This window comes from Chelonoidis abingdonii, chromosome 15 (genome assembly GCF_003597395.2).
Source record: "Chelonoidis abingdonii isolate Lonesome George chromosome 15, CheloAbing_2.0, whole genome shotgun sequence".
Classification (NCBI taxonomy): domain Eukaryota; kingdom Metazoa; phylum Chordata; order Testudines; family Testudinidae; genus Chelonoidis; species Chelonoidis abingdonii.
The window spans coordinates 43,362,139-43,385,002 of NC_133783.1; the positions used below are offsets into that span (position 1 = coordinate 43,362,139).

Sequence of the window (22,864 nt, forward strand, 5' to 3'; positions counted from 1 at the left end):
TGTAGCTGGAAATAGTCTAAGACACAATCTGGGTATCAAGGGGCAACAAAGAGTTGAGTTGGGTACAAAATCTTTGCACAGTTTTAGCAATCTGATGGCTCTGTATGGAATCAGTAGTGTACTGGGTGTGTCTGTCTCTTCCTCCTCCCTCACCACCATCACAGCATCACGCTGTCTTTCCAAGATTCAGTTTTAGAGCCAGCTGCATTTCAGCTAGTTGCTGATCTCGGTCAGGCACTTTGATAGGTGGGAGATGGTGCTATTTGTGTTTGATATGATATAACAGCTGGGCTTCATTTGTGGATTATGCAACAATATTGATTATGCCAGCAATCTCTCAGTGGATCTTTGGAGGACTCCACAACTAAGAACCTTAGAGGCAGAGGAGCTGATGCCTATGGTCAACTGTATCAAAACTGGCAAAGCAGTCCAACAACATAAGTATGGCTATGCAGACTTTGTCCATAACCACAACTAAATCATCCCTCATTGCCACCAGCACCATCTCTGTTCCATGTCCTAGCTTGAAAACTGATCAGGAGAGGTCGAGGGTATTGGAATATTCAAGCAAGATGGAGGCAACTCTTGGTGAGCTTCCTGTTTCTAAGCAAACTACTTACGAGGTTACATACTGGGTGTTAGTAAAAGAGAACAGTTGGCTCAAGCAATGGTTTAATTGCTGGTTGGGTTATGGGGTACTTTAGGATGGTAGATTTTCCTCCTCAAGAGAGTTGGCAACAGTCTCAGTCTCATACTCTTGCCTTGGGAAAGAGAATCAAGGCAGTAGGGATCAGGTTTACAGGTGGCGGCTAAGTTTTCTGCAGTGCCTCTTGTTGCATGAATGAGTTAGGTTGATAGCACTTTATTGGATGGATGTCCACTGTTTCCTAGCATTCTGAAGGATATCTTGGATGCAAGTGATTTTCCACAAAAGTAGGCTAATAATTCTTCATAAAAAATGCCAGGTTCTAGAACTGAACAGAGATATAACAAGGCAATTCACATTCCAGAATAGTTCAGCATGGCATGATTCAGCAGCTACTTGGGTGGAAGAGATGACATCGTTCACCATTCCCTTCAGATCAGTCTCACTATAATTCCTTGTGCCAGAGCCTATCTGTAACTGCTTCTGCTTTCTACCAAGATGCTCAAAGTTTTCTTCCTTCCACTTTATCTGTCACAAGTCACCAGAGAACCAGATGTACACTACAGAAAGGTCTCACAAACTCTGCCATAAATTGAGTTCACACAAATAGGAAAACAAAATTAAGATCTGAGAAGAGGTATTCAAGTTCAACACATCTGCACACACTAATAAAAAGTTCTATCCTTTGGGGGGAGAGAGAGATCAGTGGTTTGAGCTTTGGCCTGCTAAACCCAGGGTTGTGAATTCAGTCCCTGAGGGGGCCACTTAGGGAACTGGGGTAAAAAATCTCTGGGGGATTGGTCCTGCTTTGAGCAGGGGGTTGGACTAGATGACTTAGTAAGGTCCCTTCCAACCCTGATAGTCTGTTTTTTTTTCTTCCATAAATTTTTAGCCCTAACTACAGATACTATACATTTAGTAATGTTGCAGGTTACTCTTCCTATTGTATCTCCTTTATTTCATGATACTTTGAATATTTAGGATTTGAAACCAGGGGTTTTTTTGCATAGTGACTATTGGACCATACAATACTTTATTATTATAAGCCAACATGTGATTATGAATCTCACATGCAGAAAAGGAGTATTTGAATGACATTTCAGTATAAAGTACATCTGAAAATATTATACAGTGTATAGATGGTTGGCAATTTCACTTTTGTTTTATATCTTTTTCCTTGACAGTTGTCAGAAAATAAGCATTTAAAAATGTTATACTTATTGATAAGGTATTGAAAGTAGAACCATCTCAGCCAACCAGAGTCCAGGGTTTTCTATACAGTTACTGACCCATAAATATGTGGTTAATCCTCTATTATGAAATTCACTACAGTATGATTGGTTGAGAGATTTTAATTTGCATAATAACTGTCTGGTTATAAATCCCAGTACTCTGACTAAGGGCTATTAGCCACAATACCAAGAGTCGAATAATCACTGTACAGTTGAGAAACAATTCAACTAGGGGTCATAAGTGATAGAGAGTTATGAAGGCAATAATCCACAAAGGCAGATTTGCATAAGGCAAACACATGATCCCAGCTAATCCCAGATATTACACACTACAGAAATTCTTTTAAAATTTAGGTGGGGTTTTGCTGGGGGCGGACTGTAGGCAGAAATGGGAAGAAGGAATACCAGTATTCCTAAATGGCAAGGAGCAGCAGTGTGAGAACGCAGAGACGTTAAAGAACAGGTGCATAAGAGGGGTGGGCTACAAGGTCAGATGTTGGTTGGGAGTATATGTAGTGATGAGGTTCAGTGGTAAATCAGAGAACAGATTTATGACAGACTGCAGGTGCTGAAAAGACAGAGTTCATTTTAGTGTAACAGCTTTGAGTATACTCTCCAATAATGTGGTGATAAGTGCTTTGCTGCAGAATTTATTAGTGCAGGATACAGTTATTACATCATGTTCCAGTAAAAGAGTATGCTTCTGCTAAAATTTAAATATTTATTAAAATACCTGGCACTTTTATTATCTTCCTTGATTTTATTTATGGGAAACTCAAGGCACAAAGTGATTTCATGAACATCATATGGTTCTTGACATATGGATTCTATGACTCATCTGTCAGGGATATAACTCAAGACCCCTCATTCCCACTTTTGGTCTCTAACCACTAGATATGCTGCCTTATTAAAAAACGCCATGCGGAAATTAAAATAAAATTTTAATTCCTGACTAATCTCAGAGTAAACTATATAGTTATAATGGGAAAATACACACTTGAAATTGTTGTCCTGGACTTATTCAATACAAACACAAAGCTCAAAAAGGAGATTAGTCATCTAGTTGCAACTGTCAAAATGAAGTTTAACCACCACCACCATCACAAAGTACTGACCTGGGAACAGTTTGAAAAAGCTCATCATTGAGCCATCATGTAATTCAATATTTTTGGACCCACTGTTCATCATGAGCCAAATAAGTAATTTCAAGGTTAAAATCAACATAGTATAAAGTTTGAGATGAAGGCCCCAGTAAGTAGGAGTACAAAATCTGCATTCTCATCATTCCCAAATTGTTTGGAAGAGTGTGGTATTTCTGCATTTTTCATTTAAAACATCAATCCTTTTAGTGGGTTACTTTTCCTATCATGTTGCTGCTACTATTGATCAAACCAGTTGCGTACAGAATTTGCTATGGTGACTGTTCCAGGACTTTCCTCCTCCCCTTTTAGTGCCTGCAAATGAAAACTGCCATAGTGACAGTCAAGGGGCGGCCCCTGATCCTCTGCCAACAGTGCAGCAACAAACTTGGTCAGGCTGAGAACTGCCTCCCACCCTCATTGCACCTGCCAGCCACCACTGTTCCCCTGAAGAAGGGAGATGCCTTACTCAGGGTTCAGTTAATCCGAGTGTGGACACTCTCCCACTTGGTGACCAGAGTCGGGGAAAAACCATCCCCCAGCACACACTGGCCTTTAAGGATGTCAATCACTATCATAAAAGGAAAGGAATAATGTTAGGTCATCTTCAAGCCAGCCAAGGTCAGAGATACTATGGCTTTGTCTACATTACGGATTAGATCAGAGGTGCTCAACTAAAATTATGAGCTTCATGCAAACTAAAGGGAGTCATGGCATCTGCACACAGACCTTTCACATGCATTCAGTGTATTTGCTGTTATGTCCAATATCCACAACAGCACTAAACTTGAATTATGTTGGTTGAAATTATTTCTGGGCATGCATTACATTGTACAAATGTTGGTATTAATTGTGCCAGCCAAATTTGTGAAATATTGATGCATCAGCCCAAAGCTCTGATGGTGGCCTCTGGCCAAAGGGAAGCCCTCTGTGATATGTTCTTAGCATCCGTTATAGATCTAGGTTCATCAGATACTTCAGGAATCAGTATGATAATGTACACCTCCATGAAAGAAGTAGAAGTCATGTGACTGTGACTGGCGACATATATTGGGAAGCGGGTTCTGGTTGGGTTGACCTATTGACACTAGCTATCTAAGGCCATTCTGTGGTCTCTGCGAGGCATAATGGGACAGTATTAAATAATTAGCTTCCATTGACTGTTGTAACACATTCCCACTGGCACGAACACAGCTGATGCTCAATACTCTTTAGCCTCACTTGGAGTCAACCCTAGGCCACAGCCTAGACTGACTGCTCCAAATTTTACCTTGACCTACATATGATAGTGTTGTGTTGGACACAGGTATTTAGAGTCTGATTCTGACTATGAACCTAAACTTTAATCTAAGCAAGGATGTACTTTTCCTAGGATCACATGGTCAGATTACTCCTAGGGGAAATCTGTGCGAAAAAAAATCTGCATATTTTATTTGTCAAAATAACACAATATAATCTCACTAGTTTCATTTAGGTACTTTTATTTCAAAATACCTGTTAGCAAGTATGTCTGTAACAACATAGACAACAAAAAAAAGATTCTGCCAGGAGTAGAGAGTTAAGAAACCACTATGATAACCCAGTTCGTTTCTCTGTTCTGCTTTTGTTGCGCACTTGAGCTGCACTCATCTTGCGGAAAGAGAGGGAGAAATCTCAAACACTCACACCCTTTCCCCCTTGAGCCCAGCCACAGGACACCCCAGGGCCCACACATCTGCACCCCCTTCCACCATAGCCCAGCCATGCTCACCCCATAGCCCACACACCTGCATCCCTTCCTCCCAGTGCACAGCCACAGGGTTACCCCCCGCCCAGGCACTCATACCTCTTACCCCCCCAGCTCAAACACCCGCACCTCTATCCTCCAGAGCCCAGCCACAGGGCACCCTCATCCCAGACACCTGTATCCCCTATTCCTCAGAGCCCAGGGATCCAGAGAAACAGCCTGATGCTGGGTCCCAGGCTTGTATGCTGTTTCCTGCACGCTGCCGCCTTCCTTCAGAATATGCTGGGAACTGTAGCTGCCCAGAACCCTCCAGATTCCCTCCCCGCCCCCACACGGTGTCCTGTATTTGCAAGCTAGAGAGCCTGGCTCTGCTGGGTCCAGCGGCCACTAGTGGCGGCCAGCAGCTCTGCAGCACCAATTCTGCAGGGAAAAATTAAATTCTGCACAACTTCTGCATTGCATAAATTGTGATGCAGAATTTCCCCAGGAGTATCAGAAGGACCTAGCATATACCACAGACTAATCACCTACAAAATTTCATCCGGGGGAAAAAAAGTGAGGTAGAAACAAATGTAAAGCAGAAAAACAATGTCAAATTTACATTCAGGTGAAGACCTTGAACACGAAAGTCTCAAGAGAATTTTTAGAATAAAATTATAAAGCTTGAAGAAACAGTTAAGAATATGTTCTCAATTATCACTGTACTAGCAAAGCAATGCACATTAGTGTCTGGAAATTAAAACCCTGTGCTTGTACTTATGAATATAATGCAAGTACAGCACCATTCAGGCTAGGTCCTCCCATGAATCTTTTGTCAGTACAATAATGAGAGTATGATTTTTGACCTTTTTTATACCAGCACATACCACAGATGCAATTATACACCAACACACACTTTTTTCATTCAGGGAACTGGTATAAACTATACCACAAAAAGCAAATTTTTGCCAGTAGGAGCTGTGTCTATACTAGGAGAATTTGCTATACCAGTAATCTGACAAATTTACATATTTAATTTTCCTCCAGTAAGGAGAGTGGAAGAAGTAATCTAAATCATAACACTGTATTTAAGTTCAGCATAACTGTTTCATGCTTTTCCAGTAGCAAGAAAATGTATGAACTTGGTAAGTTACCAAGTTACAACCAGGATTTTAAGGCCCCAAGCCTGTAAGACTTATTCATATGCTTAACTATACACATTGTGAGTAGTCTACTGTGAGTGGAACTAGTCACAGTGTGGAACTGCAAGCACATATTTAAGTCTCTGCATGATCAGAGCCTAAATTTTTACTATACATTTGTACAGTAAGTCTAAGTTCCAGGGCTGGTGCAACCATATAGGCGACCAGGGCACTGGGATTTGAGGGGCGCCATTTTCTTCGGCAGCGACCGCAGCGCCTGGATCTTTGGCTGCCCAGGTCGCCACCTGCATTTAGGTGGAGGGAGCTGGGGCAAAGGAGCGCAGGGAGGGCTGCCTGCAGCAAGTAAGGGGCGGGGAGGCATGCAGGAGAACTCCCTGCCCCAGCTCACCCCTGCCCCGTCTCCTCCCCGAGCACGCTGGGGGCAGGAGTGAGCTGCTTCACTTCTCCTGCCTCCCAGGCTTGCGGCACCAATCAGCTTAGGCACCACAAGCCTGGGAGGCATGGCATGCTCGGGGTGCTTGTGCGCGAAGCAGTGGTGAGCTGGGGTGGGGGGGGTGCCTCAGGGTGGAGCTGCTGCAAGGGGGGGCGCCTCAGGGCAGAGGGGGGGAGCTGCCATGGGGGGTGGCATGCCTCAGGGCGCCGGGGGCGGGCAAGGTGGAAGTTTCGCCTAGGATGCGAAACATTCTTGCACAGGCCCTGCTAAGTTCTACAAACTTCCTCAATAGTAAGGAGCAGCCACAATTGTCACGTCAAAAGGATTTCAAAATCCCATTGCCCTCCTCAGAAACAAATTTAACTAGTTTTTCATTTTAAATTTCAGTCTTTAGAAAAAAATTCTCTATTTATCTCTCTTGCAGGTGGTTGTGCTTAGTTCATCACTCGGTGTATTACATCAGTACTATCTAAAGAGAACACTTACTGCACGAAAGTGCAGTACAGTCACGTCTATGGAAATCATACCACGAAGTAAGGATCAATATGAAGGATTCCCTAGTTTGTAATCGCTTCACTAAAAGATTATTAAAAAATAGGAAGGCTACTTGAACTCTTTTTACACATATACAAGAATACAGAGAATTAGACTCCACTACACACCATCCAAACAGCAATTGAAGACATTAGAGAGAACATCTGGGCTTCAGTTTCTTAGCTCCATAGTCTCCCAATCAAATTAATCTAGCAAATGACAAGTCAAATGCAAGGAAGATTCTGTTATGCATTAAGATGAGGCTTTTCAAAAAAGCCTAAGGCAGTTGGTAGCTCAACTCCAAATGAATTTCAGTGGGATTTTGGAGCTTAACTTCCTTAGGCTCCTTCAAAAAAAAATTGCAGCCTGCTTTTTGTCACTAGTCTACAAGTCACAAAGATGTCTGTCCATGTCAATCCATTTATTTATTTATTATTATTTGTATCATCTTAGTGCCTAGATGCCCACGGTAAGACTAAGGCCCCATTGTACTAGGTGCTGTACAAGCATATTGAGACAGTTCCTGCTCCCAAAGAACATACAAACTAGACAAAGGATGGGAGCGGAAAAAGGCAGAGAGGTCAAGTGACTTGTCCAAGGCCAAACAGGAAGTTAGAACGATTCTGTTGCCAGCTCGCTCTCTCTCAATTCCCAGTCCAGGCTATACCTTCTTTTGGGAAGGAAAGTCATCTAAAGGGAGGCATATTCATGGGGTTGGTTTTGCCACCAAGAACAAGATTGCTAGCCAGCTTTTAAAATTCCCTGTGGGTATTCACAAATGTCTCTTGACTCTGTCTTAATCTTAGTAACAACCAGTATGCCATGGTCATCAGTGCATTTGCTTCCACACTTGACAATGAAGAAGACAACAAAGGAGCAGTTTTATAGTGTTCTTGATTCAATCTCGACTGACACAGCTAAGGAAAACCAGCTCATCTTCATGGACGCCTTCAGGGCAAGAGTTGGGCGACACCCCGAACTCTGGAGAGGTACTACTGGAAAAGAAGGGTTGGGGAAAGTCAACTCTAATGGCATTCCCCTCATCAGCAAATGTATGGAGCATGATTTGCTTATCACAAATACCATCTTTGGAAACACCCAGGTTCCACACACTGGCATCTTCCTGACTGTGTCATTGTTAGAACCCATGATTGTACTGACATCCATATTACATGAATCATGAGAGGTACAGGTGACTGCTGGACAGACCATCATTTGGTCAGATCAATCATGAAGGTGACTTGGATCAAAACACTATAAACAACCTGTAAATCATGCTAGTCCTGAGACCCTTCCTAATGCCTCATCGAGAGTCTTGTTGACCCATCTGACATCATCAATGATATCCAAACACACTGGGAGGAGTTCAAGAACATTATTCACAAGGTATGTGAGAGTTGACTGGATACTCCATCCACCGCCATCAGGATTGGTTTGATAAGAACAACAAGGAAATTCTAGCACTTATTCATAAGAAGAGAAGCATATTTTGCACCTGGAAAAATGAACTCTCTAACCAGCAAAAATGAGACTTATCATCGGCTTAAAGCTCTTGTTCAAAGAATGCTGTGTGACATCAAGAACCAGTGGGGGCAAACAAAGGCTGTGGAGATCCAGAGCTTCGCCAATCAGCCTGATATGAGAAGTGTTTGTCCTGTTTTTGTTTTTTTTGTTTTTTTTTTTAAAGCAACGAAAGACATCTATGGGCCAAGCTAAAGCAGCACAACCCCTCTGCGATCCCAGGACAGCTCCATCCTTCCTAAGGACAACGTAGCCCTCAAGCTATGTTGGAAGAAGCACTTCAAGACTCTACTTAACCACGAATCTGAAGTCTCAGCTGCCATCGAGTCCATTCTCCAGCATTCTGTAATAGAATCTCTTGCTTGCCCCTCATCTCCTGAGGAAGTTTGGCATGCCATCGTTCAGACTAGAAACAACAAGGCACCAGGCCCAGACGGCATCCTGTTGGAAGTCTTCAAAGCTGGTGAAACAGCACTTGTGCAAAAACTTCATCAACTTCTTATTAGAACTTAGGTTAATGAAGAAATTTCATCCGACATAAAGAATTCCTAAAAATGGTCACAATATTGGCAAGGGGACAAGTCAATGTGTGGGAATTACTGAGGCATTGCTGTCCTCTCCGACATGATTTTTGTTGCATGACAGATCCAAGAGCAGTATAGAGAACAACACCAGCCATTGTTTATGGCATTTATTGACCTAAGGCCTTCGATTTCATTAATCATGCAGCATTATGAAAGGTGCTGTCTAGGTTCGGTTGTCCATTAAGTGCATTCATGTTCTCAGGCTATTTCATGATGGGATGACCACCATCGTCCTCTGTAATGGGTTGGAGATGGACTCGTTCACCATCCATACTGGTGTTAAGCAGGGCTGTGTTAGAGGCCTAACCATTTCTTCCATCTATTTTGATGTGATCTTGATGCTTATTCGTGACTGTCTTTCTTCTGGAATTGGGATTGTGTATTGCATGGACAGCCAGCTCTTGACCTGCGGAATGTTCATTCTAAAACTAAAGTCACCAGGACTGTTATTACCAGCCTTCACTATGGTGACAACTGTGCCATCCTTGTGCACAGCAAGGCTGACTTACAATCCACCCTAGATCTTTTCTTAGTTGCCTATCATAGCCTGGGATATGTTAGCGATAAGTTGCCCCCCTTCTCCCACTAATTGTCAATGGTGATGAACTCCTGGAAAGCACTGAAAATTTCCCTTACCTTGGTAGCTACCTTTCCCAGCCAATCTTGGTAGCCAACCTTGATGTGGAGATCGAACATTGGATCCTTTGTGCCAGCACATCATCCTTTGGAAAGTAGCTTCATCGTGTCTTTATTGACAGAGGTCTTCATATGGAAATTTAAGATTCTGGTCTACAATGCAGTAGTCAAACCCCACTCTTCTTTATGCATGCGAGACATGAGTGACATACTGAACCCATCTTAAGCGTCTGCAGTGCTAGCAACAGCTCTGTCTTAGGAAGATTCTCCATATCAGATAGGAAGATTGTCATACTAATGCCAGCATTCTCTTTGCAGCGAACATCATGACTGTTGAGGTGAAGATTATGAAATATCAACTTCACTGGGCTGGCCATTGTGTGCAGATGGCTGATCTTCATCTTCCGAAGCAAGTCCTCTTTTCTCTACTTAGTCATGGTAAGAAGACCCACGGGGGAACAGAGGAAATGCTACAAGGACACCTGAAAATATATCTTAAGAAGGGAGGCATTGGCCCCATGAACTGGGAAGAGCTGGCTGGCAACAGACTGAAATGGTGTTGCATCATACATCAAGCCTCTTTCCATTTTGAAGAGAACTGCCTTGTTCAGGAGGCTGAGAAACAGCAAAGGAAGAAGGAAATTGTATAGAATCCCAGCCAGCGGTTGTGCTCTGTCCAAGCAACCACCCATCATATATGTGGAAAAACCTGTTGAACATGGATTGGACTCCACAACCATCTTAAGTTTCACCAATGAACCCCCCCCCCTCCAATTTTCCCCACAGACATCATCCTCATATCGAGTGATAGGCGACAGTGACAATCTACACACAACCGTCTTCTAGAATACTCACTGATCAGCACTTTCTTTTTCATTCTTGTAGAACATGTCTCTGTCTCAGTACTCTATGTTTTCATATTTACCTCACAGTGTGTAACACTCAAATCACTACTTTTCTGATGGCTTCTTAAGGAAAGCCATCAAGTAGCACGGATTTTATCCAATTACCCAGAAGAAAATTTAAAGATAGTTTTCCTTCAGTGTATACGTGGTGAACAATTTTTATTTCAACTAAAAACCAGGACATCTTTTTTAATAATGTCACTGGAAGGAAGGAAATAAAATTCAGACGAGATTTTTATTGGAACTGAAGGAATCAGAATGAAGTACAGGCAGGAGAAGATTTGTATTGGGAAGAGGTAATGGCAGATGTTTCTCTCTGCCTATTCCCTCCTTATCTCCTGCCCCCAACAATTCCTTCCAGCCTCTCCATCCAGTCTGTCTTCTTAGCAAGTTCTTCCTTCCTTTCCATTTCAAATGTATATGCATCCAACCTCTTCAATAGACCATGCTGAACAACTTACTTGCCTGTCTTTCCATAGAACTAGGCACATGCTAAGGTAGAGTAGAGTGTTGTACATTCCAAATCCCCCGGATTGTCTCAGAGATTATGGGATTTAGAATGCTCTGACTCCACAACATTGCAGCACAAACAATATGTCAGCTAGGTTATCAAGGTGCACATCAAAAGGTCTGACTGGTACCAAATAAGTTTATCAAAGTAGTACAAAGTGAGATGGAGTCACATCGGCAAGGTCAGGTAGCTGATGTTCACAGTCAAAATGCTTCTCAAGCCACACTTTTTTTAATTGAAAACAATTCAATTTTAGTTTCACTGTAATCTCTATAGGCTACTATATACTAAAGCACACTTACTTGCTTCATTCTGATGTGCTTTTATGCCCACTGAAAGGACAGTTATATTGATAGACAGCTGAGAAAAGTAGAGCTTGCCACCACTTTCATGGTTTGGGTTTGAGCCCAAAGATTATCAAAGTCATTTTACAATATCTATAGTCTTTATCCCTACACAAAATAAAATAATTTATCAAAATGAAAATGGTTTGTTCAAATTTTTTCCCAAAGAATTTTTGACTAGACTAAATGAAAAAAAAAATCACCCCTTCATACTTGCCCTCTTCCTTTTAAAAGGTTAAAAAGGAAAATAGATGGGGGGGGAGAATAAAGCCTTTTTATTGGCAAAAATCAGATTTTTTTCTCCATTTTTTCCATCAAAATAGGATACATTTTGTACAAAAGCTTCATTCCATTTTTCAAAACAATTTGCATAAAAAGGTTTCCCAGTTCTAATAAATTGTAATCTGTGATAAACAGCAACCCATCCAAATCTTGAATTAGCTGGCACGTTTATTTGTCAAAGTGCTTAGTGTGCTGTACAGCAGAATTTGAACACTGTACACTTAAACCATTTTGAAAAGAGAGAGGCTCTAACAAAAAAAACAGAACAGGAAAGTTATAAATAAGGCCACCACAATGATTAAATCAAATCCATCTTTGGAAATGTCTTAAAAAGCCCTTAAAATGGAAGGGAATGAACTGAGTGTGACAAGCTAGCAGTGTTCACCTCAATCACCCCACCCTATAATCAGATGTTGATTCCACCTGGAAACAGCTAGGTGGGAGGAGGTGGCTGATTTTCTTAGAAAGAGATATAATGGAGATGGGAGGAAAAAAGATCTATGGTGTGGGCTGAGCAACTCGGAAAAAGAAACCAAGGAGCAGCTTAGCCTAAGGTGAGGGGCTTCAGCTAAACTTTAACTCCTGGAAGGGAAAGAGACTGGACTCCACTGAGTATGTGAACTGTGCTCATTGAAGTAGTTGAGCAAGGCAACTTGTTGCACCAAAGACAGGAGAATTCCATGCCCCACTATAGCAAAAACATGATGCCTTGCTCATGTTCTTATGTAAGATGAGACAACAGGACTCTTAAAAGCCAAGTGACATCAAGCAGAAACCAAACATTTCAGAATTAGTAGAACTGAGTGAAATTCAGAATTTATGTCCATGGAAAACATTTATTTTAGTCTCAAAATGAGACAAAGTGGACATTTCAAAAAAATTTTGTGGAATGGAAATTGCAAAATTTTTTAATTTGGAAATGTTGAAATATTTCATTTACAAAGTTTTGATCAAACTCCCACACACACACAAGTCAACATTCCCAATGTTGAAACGATTTGAAATGCTTAGAGCAGTGGTTCCCAAAATTGTTCCGCCACTTGTCCAGGGAAAGACCCTGGCAGGCTGGGCTGGTTTGTTTACCTGCCGCGTCCTCAGGTTCGGCCGATCGCGGGACAGCAGTTCACTGCTCCAGGCCAATGGGAGCTGCTGGAAGCAGCAGCCAGCATGTCCCTGAGCCCCCGCCGCTTCCAGCAGCTCCCATTGGCCTAGAGCAGCGAACGACGGCCAGTGGGAGCTGCAATTGGCCAAATCTGCGCAGGCGGCAGGTAAACAAACCGACCCAGCCCGCCACGAGCTTTCCCTGCCCAAGCGGCATAACAGCTTTTGGGAACCATTGGCTTAGAGCATTAAACCGTATTTCCCCACTGGGGTACATTGCCTCCTGGGAGTTGTAGTTTGAGAGCCTGATGCCCAACTTACTTTCTTGTCTGATATTCTGATTCAGGTTGAATGAATCCTAAATCAAATATTTAATTTCTATTTGACATGAAAAAAAAAATCAAAGTTTTCCCTGTAGAAACTTCAATTTTGTTGAAGTGCATTTTCTGCTGGAAAATCATTGCAATAGAAAATTACCAAGCAGCTCTTATAATTAGTGAAGGATGGATGTTACTAGGTTTATAACCAAGACTCTTGTGAATTTGAGTCTTGGTATCCCAAGCAACATTTCCCCACATCAATATTTAAAAAAAACAAAAAACAGCTGAATTTAACATTATCTCTCTCTCTCTCTCTCTTTCACACTAACACACAGAAAATACAGTCATTTGTATTCATGCCCACTGCACCCAGAACATGTTCATAAACTTCTATTTTCATGTATGTTTGTTAGGAAGAAAAGGTCCTCTTTAACAGCTCTATTTCTTAACAGGTTTGTATTTTAAAAGGACCTCACTGCATATGATTTTACAAGGAAATTGTCAGTTAAGCACATCATCATCTTTTCCAGCCTGAAGGAGAATAGCAACAAGATGAATTCCATGCAATTTTCTGTTAAGTAGATGATTATATGGAAATGAGAAAGTGTGATCCCAGTGCCTCAAGGTGAACAAGATAGATATCCTTGACAGAAAGAGTTTCACTTAGAAGAAATAATTGAACTTACATTGTTTCAGCCATTCCAGAATACCGTCTTAGCCAGCTAACTACCTTAGAAATACCTAGGTCATTCCAATTTTAAAAAAAGCATGTGAATTTTAGAATCCTGCTGTAGTTACGAAGCAAATGCCACTTCCATTCTAAGTCTGTATTTTCTGTAGCTAATGAAGAACAAACAAACTATTTTTAATTTAACAATTCAAATGTCTCACAAATATGATCCTCATTAAAGAACATTGCTTTGCTAGGTGAGAGGGAAAATTGGTTGGTAAATAAAGTTAATTACAAAGAAAATCAACTGTGTATGTACTATTTTCCTTATAGATTTGAGTGCACAGAGTGTAATTACATTAATACATTCCAAGGCCAAAATGGACCACTATGATTATCTAGTCTGACCTCCTGTATAACTCTGGCCATAGAACTGTCCCCAAAATTATTCCTAGAGCATCTTTTAGAAAACATCCAATCTTGATTTAAAAATAATTTGTGATGGAGAGTCCATCACAACCTCAGGGAGTTATTCCAATGGTTAATTATTCTCTTTGTTAAAATTGTACACCTTATTTCCCATTTGATTTTGTCTAGATTCCACTTCCAGCCATTGAATCATGCTATCCCTTTCTCTGTGAGACTGAAGAGCCCAATATTAAATGTGTTCCCCATGCCTACACAGCACAGAAAAACTTGCGGCTGGCCTGCGCCAGCCGACTCAGGCTCACAGGGCTCAGACTGTGAGGCCGTTTCACTTCTGTGTAGACTTCTGGGCTCGCGCTGGAGCCCAGGCTCTAGGACCCTGTGAGGCGGGACAGTCCCAGAGCTCAAGCTCCAGCCCCATCCCAGAGATCTACACAGCAATGAAACAGCTCCACAGCCCAGGCTCCACGAGCCTGAGTCCGCTGGCATAGGCCAGCTGCAGGTTTTTCTTTGTTGTGTAGACATACCCATAGTTTGTAGTAAAGTCATCCCTTAACTTTTTCTTGTTAAAATAAATAAAATGAGCTCCTTGAGTCTATTACTATAAAGCATGTTTTCTAATCCTTTAGTCGTTCTCTTGGCTCTTCTCTGACTCCTCTGAAATTTATCAACCTTTTTCTTGAATTGTGGATACCAGAACTGGACACAGTATTCCAGAAGCAGCGGCACCAGCATCAAATATAGGAGTAACATAACCTCTCTACGCCAACTCAAAAGTCACGTTTACACACCCAAAACTTACAATACCCCGTTTGGCCAGAGTGTCACACTGGGAACTCATGTACAACTGATTATTCACAACCCCCAAATCTTTTTCAGTGTCACTGCTTCCCAGGATAGAGTCCTCCATCCTGTAAGTATGTTCTTTGTTCCTAGATGTATACATTTACCCATATTAAAATGCATATTGTTGGCTTGAGCCCAGCTTACCCAGCAATCCACATTGCTTTGTATCTGTTACCTGTACTCTTCACTATTTATCGCTTCCCCAGTTTTTATCTCATCAGCAAACTTTATGATTATATGTTTCTTTCCAGGTCATTAATAAAAATGTTAAATAGTGTAGGGCCAAGAACTGATCCCTGCAAGACCCCACTAGACAATCAGACATTTGATGATGATTCTCTGTTTACAGTTACATTTTAAAATCTGTCAGTCAGTTTTTAATCCACTGAATGTGTGCCGTGCTAATTTTTATATCATTCTATTTTTTTAAATGAAAATGTCATGTGGTTCCAAGTCAAACACCTTACAGAAGTTTACTACATCAACATTATTGCCTTTATAAACTAAATTTATAATCTTATTAAAAAAAAGATGAGACATTACTTTGACACGATCTATTTTCCATAAACCCATGTTGATTAGTATGCATTATATTACCCTCCTTTAAGTCTTTATTAATCAAGTCCCATATCAGCCACTCAGTTATCCTGCCTGGGATCAATGTCAGAAAGACCAGCCTACTATTACCAGGGTCATGCCACTTACCCTTTATTACTACTGGCTCACCTTTAGCTTTCTTCCTGTCTTCTGGAACGTCCTGCTGTTCTAAGACTTACTGAAAAAAATCAACATTAACGGTCCAACAAGCTCTTCCCCGAGCTTTTTTGAAAGCTTGGGTCCAAGGTATCCAGACCTGCTATTCAACATCCTCCTGAGCTGATGGTTAAGGCTAAGATTTTGTCACGGAAGCCACAGAATTCATGACTTCCAGAGAGCTCTGTGACATTTTCCACTTCAGCACCAAGGCACTGGGGCTGGAGCTGTCAGCCAGAGGGAGCCCCACGCAGCTCCCAGCTACATTGGGCAGGGAGGGGGACCCCGGAGCCTCAGCATATTGTCACAGTTATTTTTAGTAAAAGTGAGGGACAGGTCACAGGCTTTCATGAATTTTTGTTTATTGCCTGTCACTTGTCCATGACTTTCACTAAAAAGAACTGTAACAGAAGTTTAACCTTAATGATAGTGCAGTGGAAAGTGTGTTATATTATATGGACTATCTCTGTTTTTTCCCAAATACAAACAAGAAAAACATTTATTGAACACTTCTGCCTTTTGATAATTCTACCCTTTCCATTTAGTAATGGACCAATACTAGTGTTAGGATTCTTTTTATTCCTAACACACTTTTAAAAACTCCTTCTTATTGTCCTTAACTCTGCTGGCCATAGATTTCTCCCTGTTTCTTTTTGTTTCCCCTATCAATTTTCTACAATTCTTAGCTTCTGATTTATATTTATTTTCAATGCTCCCTTTTTTTACATTTGTTAGGGTTGTTTTTTTTTTAATAGCTGCCTTCATTTCCCCTCCACACCAGGTTGGCTTTTTAACCAATAGAGCCTTCTTCCTCAGTTGTGGCTTTTTGGTTATTTAATAAAGTGTTCTTAAATAATTCCTAACTCTCAATCACATTTTTTTCTGCCTCCCATCCCCCACAGCAAGCCACAGGTAGAGTCACTAGAAATCCATGCTAATCTCATGAGCATTCTCTCCATACTTCTGAAATCTTAAGAAAACTGCACGCTGTAATGTTGAGAAAATGAAGTTAATTGAACACACAGCTTTATTTTAGCATGGATTTCTAGTGGCTCTACCTGCAGCTTACTGTGGGAGTTGGGAGTAGTGGATATAGGGCAGACAGAGAATACTGCCCTCCAAATATGGCATTAAAAACAGCTGAATTTTGGAAAGCAACTGATCTAAATATATAGCAATTCATTAAGGTCTCTTGTTCAGCAGAAATATGGTACATCTTAAAAGTCACACAACTGATCTAATTGTACTTCAGGCATATTAAGTAAAAATGTGTTCAAAACATGGAAGTAAGTTTTGGCCAGGTATTTTGTATCTTGGAGCAGATTTCTATTACACGCCACTCTTCCTCGTCTTCCTTGCCCTTTGCCCCATAGCAAATCGTTAATCACTAGGCCAGAAACAGTGCATACTGTGTCTATGAAAATTATTCTTGATTTTCGTAGTTAATCCATAATCCAACGCTGAGTGCAAATAGCTGAAGCTCAAGATAGACAGATGCTCTGGTTGTCCTAGTTTAGAATTCTTTTCTCAAGCTGCACACAGATGGGAGCACTTGTTTACACTCAGGTTATACATTAAGATGGTAGCTTGTGTATTCAGAATGTGGAATTACCATCAGATTAATGCACATGTCCAGTGAAAATGTTAAAAAGTTAGAGCATTTACAATAAAATGCTATGTCCCATTTAAATCCATATTCAGACAACAATGCCACATGCCTTCTGAACTAGATTACAACAACTGGCACTTATGTGCTGTAGCCTTTATGGCCTTTATTGATTCATCAGTACATATTTTTAAATGTCAAATCTATAATAATGTTAAATATGTAATCCCTAGAGTGGAAGATTAAATCTGAATTCTTCAATAATGCTGGAAAAATCCTGTTTCACGCAGACCTTTAAGTGTTATGGGACTATTTGAAAGTTAGTGGCTTCTAAAATTCTCTTTAAAAGTAAAATGTACATGTCATCAGAAAAAGATACAAAGCCATCACACTGACAGACAACAAGATAGAACACAAGCAATTAATAAAATATAGTGGTTCCCCTGGAAAGTAATGCTGGCATAGTACATATAACTACCATATGAAGAAAGAATTTTATGAAATGTGTGATATTACTAAATTTTGAACCTGGTGGATTAAAAATTAACTTTAATAGGTTCTTGCAAGTATTACTGATGCCATTTAGTTAACACTAAGGTAGCTCTTCTTCACAGATCTCAAAAGTCCTTCAGAAAGGAGGATGCATTAAGACCAATAGTCCTAATTTACAGATAAAGAAACTGAGTCACAAAGAGGTTACAACTTGCCATATTATAATTATTTGTATTAGCATAGTGTCTAGGAGCCTTGTTCATGGACCAGGACCCCATTGTGCTAGGCACTGTACGAACACGACAGAAAGACCATCCCTGCACCCAGAAGATTAGATTCTAAATAGTCCTACTTTAACTAATAATGGCAGAAAAACGAGGTTTCCTGACTCTCAGGTCTAGTCTCTACCTTCTAGATCACAATGATTGATTAGCAAAATCTAAATAAAAACATGGTTAATTTCTTTTGGATTGGAAAAAGTATCTTTTAAGCACTTCAGTCAATCCAGTGGACAAGCCCAGAGGCTATAGAGAAGCAGGAGAGTAGTGACAGATTGGATAAGCTATTTAGAGGATGACTTCCAAAGGAATGGAAGAGTTAAACAGGCTCAGAGAGGAGAAAGCAAATGTCCATTTTGAGGCTATGTGTTGTGTGAATGAATGTCTCTTGTGGAGCACCATGAATTCTCAAAAGGATCATTAAGAGCTGTGAATCCCTTAAGTAACATTTATTCTTCGTGTTAGAATTAGACCTATAGCTTGAGTGATATGGCTATAAATGAGTATTTAATATCCTTTGGATTTTCTCTTTAATAACCTATTTGACATTAAAGCTCTAATTTAAGAAAACCAAAAGTGATTTCTATAGTTATGGGGGACATTTTTTTGGGAATGTTGCTTTTAATTTGTCTGTTAGGGAAGTAGAGGAAAGGAGGTCTCTATCCACAGTGGGCGTGATTAGAACCGTGGAAGGTGCAGAGAGATTATAAAAGAATAAAGATTTACACTAAAATAATTTAATGGAGTTCCATTAGTATTGGTCTTTAAAATATTTTTGGGAGGATGGAGGGCATATAATGCAACTACCAAAATGATAGCATTCTTTTAAGTAAATTCTAAGTACTTCAAATGATTACCTATAAGAAATAAACACTTCCATTCACTGACTAAATATTTCCCCATTTAATGTAACTAGATAGGAGTTTTGCAGGTAAACAACCTGTATATGACATTGTAATTTTCTCAAGTTAGGTTGACTGCATCAATAATTAATGGTTTCTCTCTGTAAAAGTTTTATACAGTAACAGCCTTGTTATCCGGCATATTGGGGGAATGGGAAGTGCTGGTAAGTAAAAGCTTCGGGTTAACTAAGAGAGAAGGAGTTTGGGTGTAGGAGGGGGCTCAGGGCAGGGGATTGGAGCATGGGAGGAGGTGTGGTGTGCTGGATCCAGGCGGAGCTCACCTTGGGCTAATTCCCGCAAGTGGTGATATGTCCCTGCTGTTCTTAGGTGGAGGTGTGGCTTGGCAGCTCTGTGCATTGCCTCCGCCCGTAGGCGCTGCCCCCACAGCTCCCACTGGCCACTCAGTTCCTGGCAATGAGAACTGCGGAGCCAGCACTCGGGGTGGGGCAGGGGCAGTGCACAGAGTCACCTAGCAGCGCCTCTGCCTAGGAGCAGCAGCAGGGACATGTCGCTGCTTGCAGGGAATGGCCCTAGGTGAGCGCTGCCTGGATCCGGCACCCCGCACTTCCTGCCACGCCCCAACCCCTTCCCTGAACCCCCTCCCACACTCACACTCCCAGAGCCCACATCCTCTCCCACACTCCGAACCCCTTGTGGCTGTTCCTCCACCTAGGAGCAGCAGGGACATTTTGCCACTTCCAGGGAGCCAGGTAGGGAGCCTGCCAGCCCCACGCTAACCAGACTATAAACCAGACTTTCAATGAGAATCAGAAATGCCAGTTTATAGATCTTTCTGACTGGTAAAGTGCTGGATAATACAGCTTTTACTGTAGTATGAATTCCATATCAACTAATATTTTATCATTCCTAGTATTACTGAGTAAAGGGAACAAAGTTGATTATTCTGGAAAACAGAGATACAGATCTGAAAAGCAACACAAAATCCACTGACAGTTTACACTATTTTATTTCACTTTCTATATATATATATATATATACACACACACACACACTTAAAATGTAGTTTTTCATCTAGCACAAAATACATAAATAGGCACTGAATATAAACTTTTTTTTCCATTTAAAAATCCATTATGCATGTAAGAAAATTTCCCATTAAGTAGAAGGCAATTATAAGAAACACACACAAAAAAAGAAGACAGATATTCTACTTTTTCCATGTATTTCACAGATCCTCCCATAATATGATTGCTTCCTGCTATGAAAGAGACATTCAGAGAAGTCTTCCACCTAATATTGTTGTGAAATGCATGGAAGTTAGACACAGGGCAGGTAGGTAAGGGAAATACTGTGAAAGCTACCTTTTGCTGATTTTTGGGATCATCCCTGTAACAAACCTTCAGCGCCCTCCTCCCCTTACAGGCAAAATTCCAAAAGAAAATGTTACCATCTAAATAGTACAAATTAATAGCTTACACAATTATTATAAAAGATTATACACATGCAATGCTTGCTAGTGAAACCTCTGTGGTTTACTGAAATTTCTAAGGCAGCTGTACAGAAAAGTAGTTAAAACACCATTGCTATGTCTTGTATTTGTACAGTAATGAGGCCATTTAAAATAACTCAGCATTTTGGTGGCTTTTACATAATTTGGTTTGCTCAGAGTTTTCTGTAGAAATGTTCATAGAAGTATAGCTGAACTGAATCATTACATTCCCTCCCTTAATGATTCAATAAAACTTCTTCATAATTTCCAAAATTCCCTCATCTTCATGTTTCAAACTTTAAAAAGTTGAACAACACTAATTTTGGACAGTGTTATTTCCTATGGATGCTTAGATTTTTATAATCAACATTAAAATGGAAAAAACAAAACTAAAGCTTTGGTTACAGTGAACAGCAATGATAGAGGGCAAAAAAAGGATAAAACCACCACTTGTAATGATGTCATGTTCTTATCTTTGTAGGCTTTCATATCGGACTGGTCAAGACACAGCTAATTGTGACACATGCAGGAACAGTGCATGTATTATCTATAGGTAGGTTAAAAATTCTAATATTCCCACTTTTTATTGAGTGAAAGTAATGATTTTATCCACCAATGCAAGATCAAATGTTAGTTACTATTATAAATTGCTATTTCAACGAGAAGAAAGGAGAAATAAAAGACCAGGAAATTAATCTTTATTTCACTATAAAATTCAATGAATAAAATATTTTTAATATTAAAACTAAAATACAGGACATGCATACAGTCCATGAATTAAGCACGTTCTTTCCACCTCTGCTTTGCAAGTTTAACTGGCTGTTTTAAGCAACACGCTATGACCTGGAGGGTTTTAGTGTAATTTTGCATCTTATACCATTGTAAAGAAAAAACTTATACAATCTTACAGCACTACTCTTGTTCAGGAAAAATAACCAGAAGTCCTAGAGAAGACCCTGAATGTAGTGGAACAGGTGCAATTGCACTGCACTTGAGGAGGGAGTAGGAAGGGTTTCTGGCACCTATGTGCCACACAGCTAATCTTCTTGGCAGGCTTCTCTGGAGCTGCCATAGAAAGAGCCATGGCAGCAGAGAGAATGGGATCTGGTCATTGGATATGAAGGCACCTATATCAGTGACCATTACCCCTCTGGAGTAGGGAGGGGAAGCTGCAGCAGTGGCTGTAGAGCTGCTCTGCATCCCTAACCCATTCCATTTACACAGGCTATAAAGTCTACCTACAAAATTACTTCAGATCTTAAAGTCAAATCAGTACAAAAAGAGTGGAGTTTCCACTACTCCCAGATCTCAACCTAAGCATCACCTAAAATTAAACAAAGCAAACAAAAACTTTACCTAGTAGCAATCACTTGAAATATTATTTTTTCCAAACTGAAGCCCTTGATGGATTAATGCAAACATATTATTATTTATCACAATTGCCATCACCCAAGAGTAGCAGTTAATGTTCCATGGAGGTTATTAACAAGCAAACTTTCTGCAGAGAAGGCTATATGAAAGTCTACAAGTTTCTGCACAAAAAAATCCTGCACTTCTAGTTGTGGCCACTTCAGATTGACTTCTAAAATTAATAATTCTATATTTAATGCATCATTTATGAACCTTTTGTGTAAGTATTAAGATCATTCTTAACCATCATTTATTTCTTAGGCTTATGATTTACAAGTAAAACTGGATTAACTGAATTAACCCCTTCTGATGTCAAACTGTACCAAGCATTAATATTGCTGAGGGTATATAGTATTTTCTGTACTATGTGCTGCCGCAAAATATTTTAGAATAGCTTTTCATAGCTGTCGTGCATTAGGATTGGGGAAGTAGTATTGGGCAGACCTTATAGCACAGATCATAATCAGACAGACATGCACTATATGTGGAAAAATGACACTTCCATCACCAAGCATTCTGTATTACAGATCAAACACACAGAAGTCCGTATTAAAGCATATGGGAATATAGCTTGCTTGCCTAACTTAAATAGCACCACTAACTTCATTAGGATGAACCACTGCCTTCTGCATACACGTGTGCGTGGTTAACAGTGATGCCGTTCACATGCTTCAAGTTAAGCATTGGGTTATTTTCTAGATCACAACCAGTTTGAATAAAGTAAGCAGGATTTTGTAGCATCAGAGCAACTGATAGACAGTGACAACATTTGCCTACTAAATGAACAGATTTCTTTACCAGAGCCTTTAACATGAGATGAGAGTTCTGCAACAGCAAGAAAGTTTCCAAATTTATTGTAATACTGGATGTTTTAATCACTAGAGAGAAATCAGTGTGCATAAGTTGTAAACATTCACTTCATACTACTTCAAAGAGAAGTTTTATGATGCTAAACGTTAAATTGTGGAAGATCGT

General features: G+C 40.4%; 2 protein-coding genes across 5 annotated transcripts in view; one reads left to right on the plus strand and one right to left on the minus strand.

Moving 5' to 3' along the window:
• The window catches only part of DOCK1 (dedicator of cytokinesis 1), a 570,673-nt gene that overhangs the window by 358,252 nt on the left and 189,557 nt on the right, over positions 1-22,864 (minus strand). The window lies entirely within an intron of this gene.
• Positions 1-22,864, plus strand: part of INSYN2A (inhibitory synaptic factor 2A) — an 81,643-nt gene that overhangs the window by 39,247 nt on the left and 19,532 nt on the right. For both annotated transcript variants that reach the window (XM_032801595.2, XM_032801594.2), the window contains exon 3: positions 20,961-21,032. In XM_032801595.2, coding sequence (XP_032657486.1) covers positions 20,961-21,032 — 72 coding nt within the window. The remainder of the gene's footprint in view (positions 1-20,960; positions 21,033-22,864) is intronic.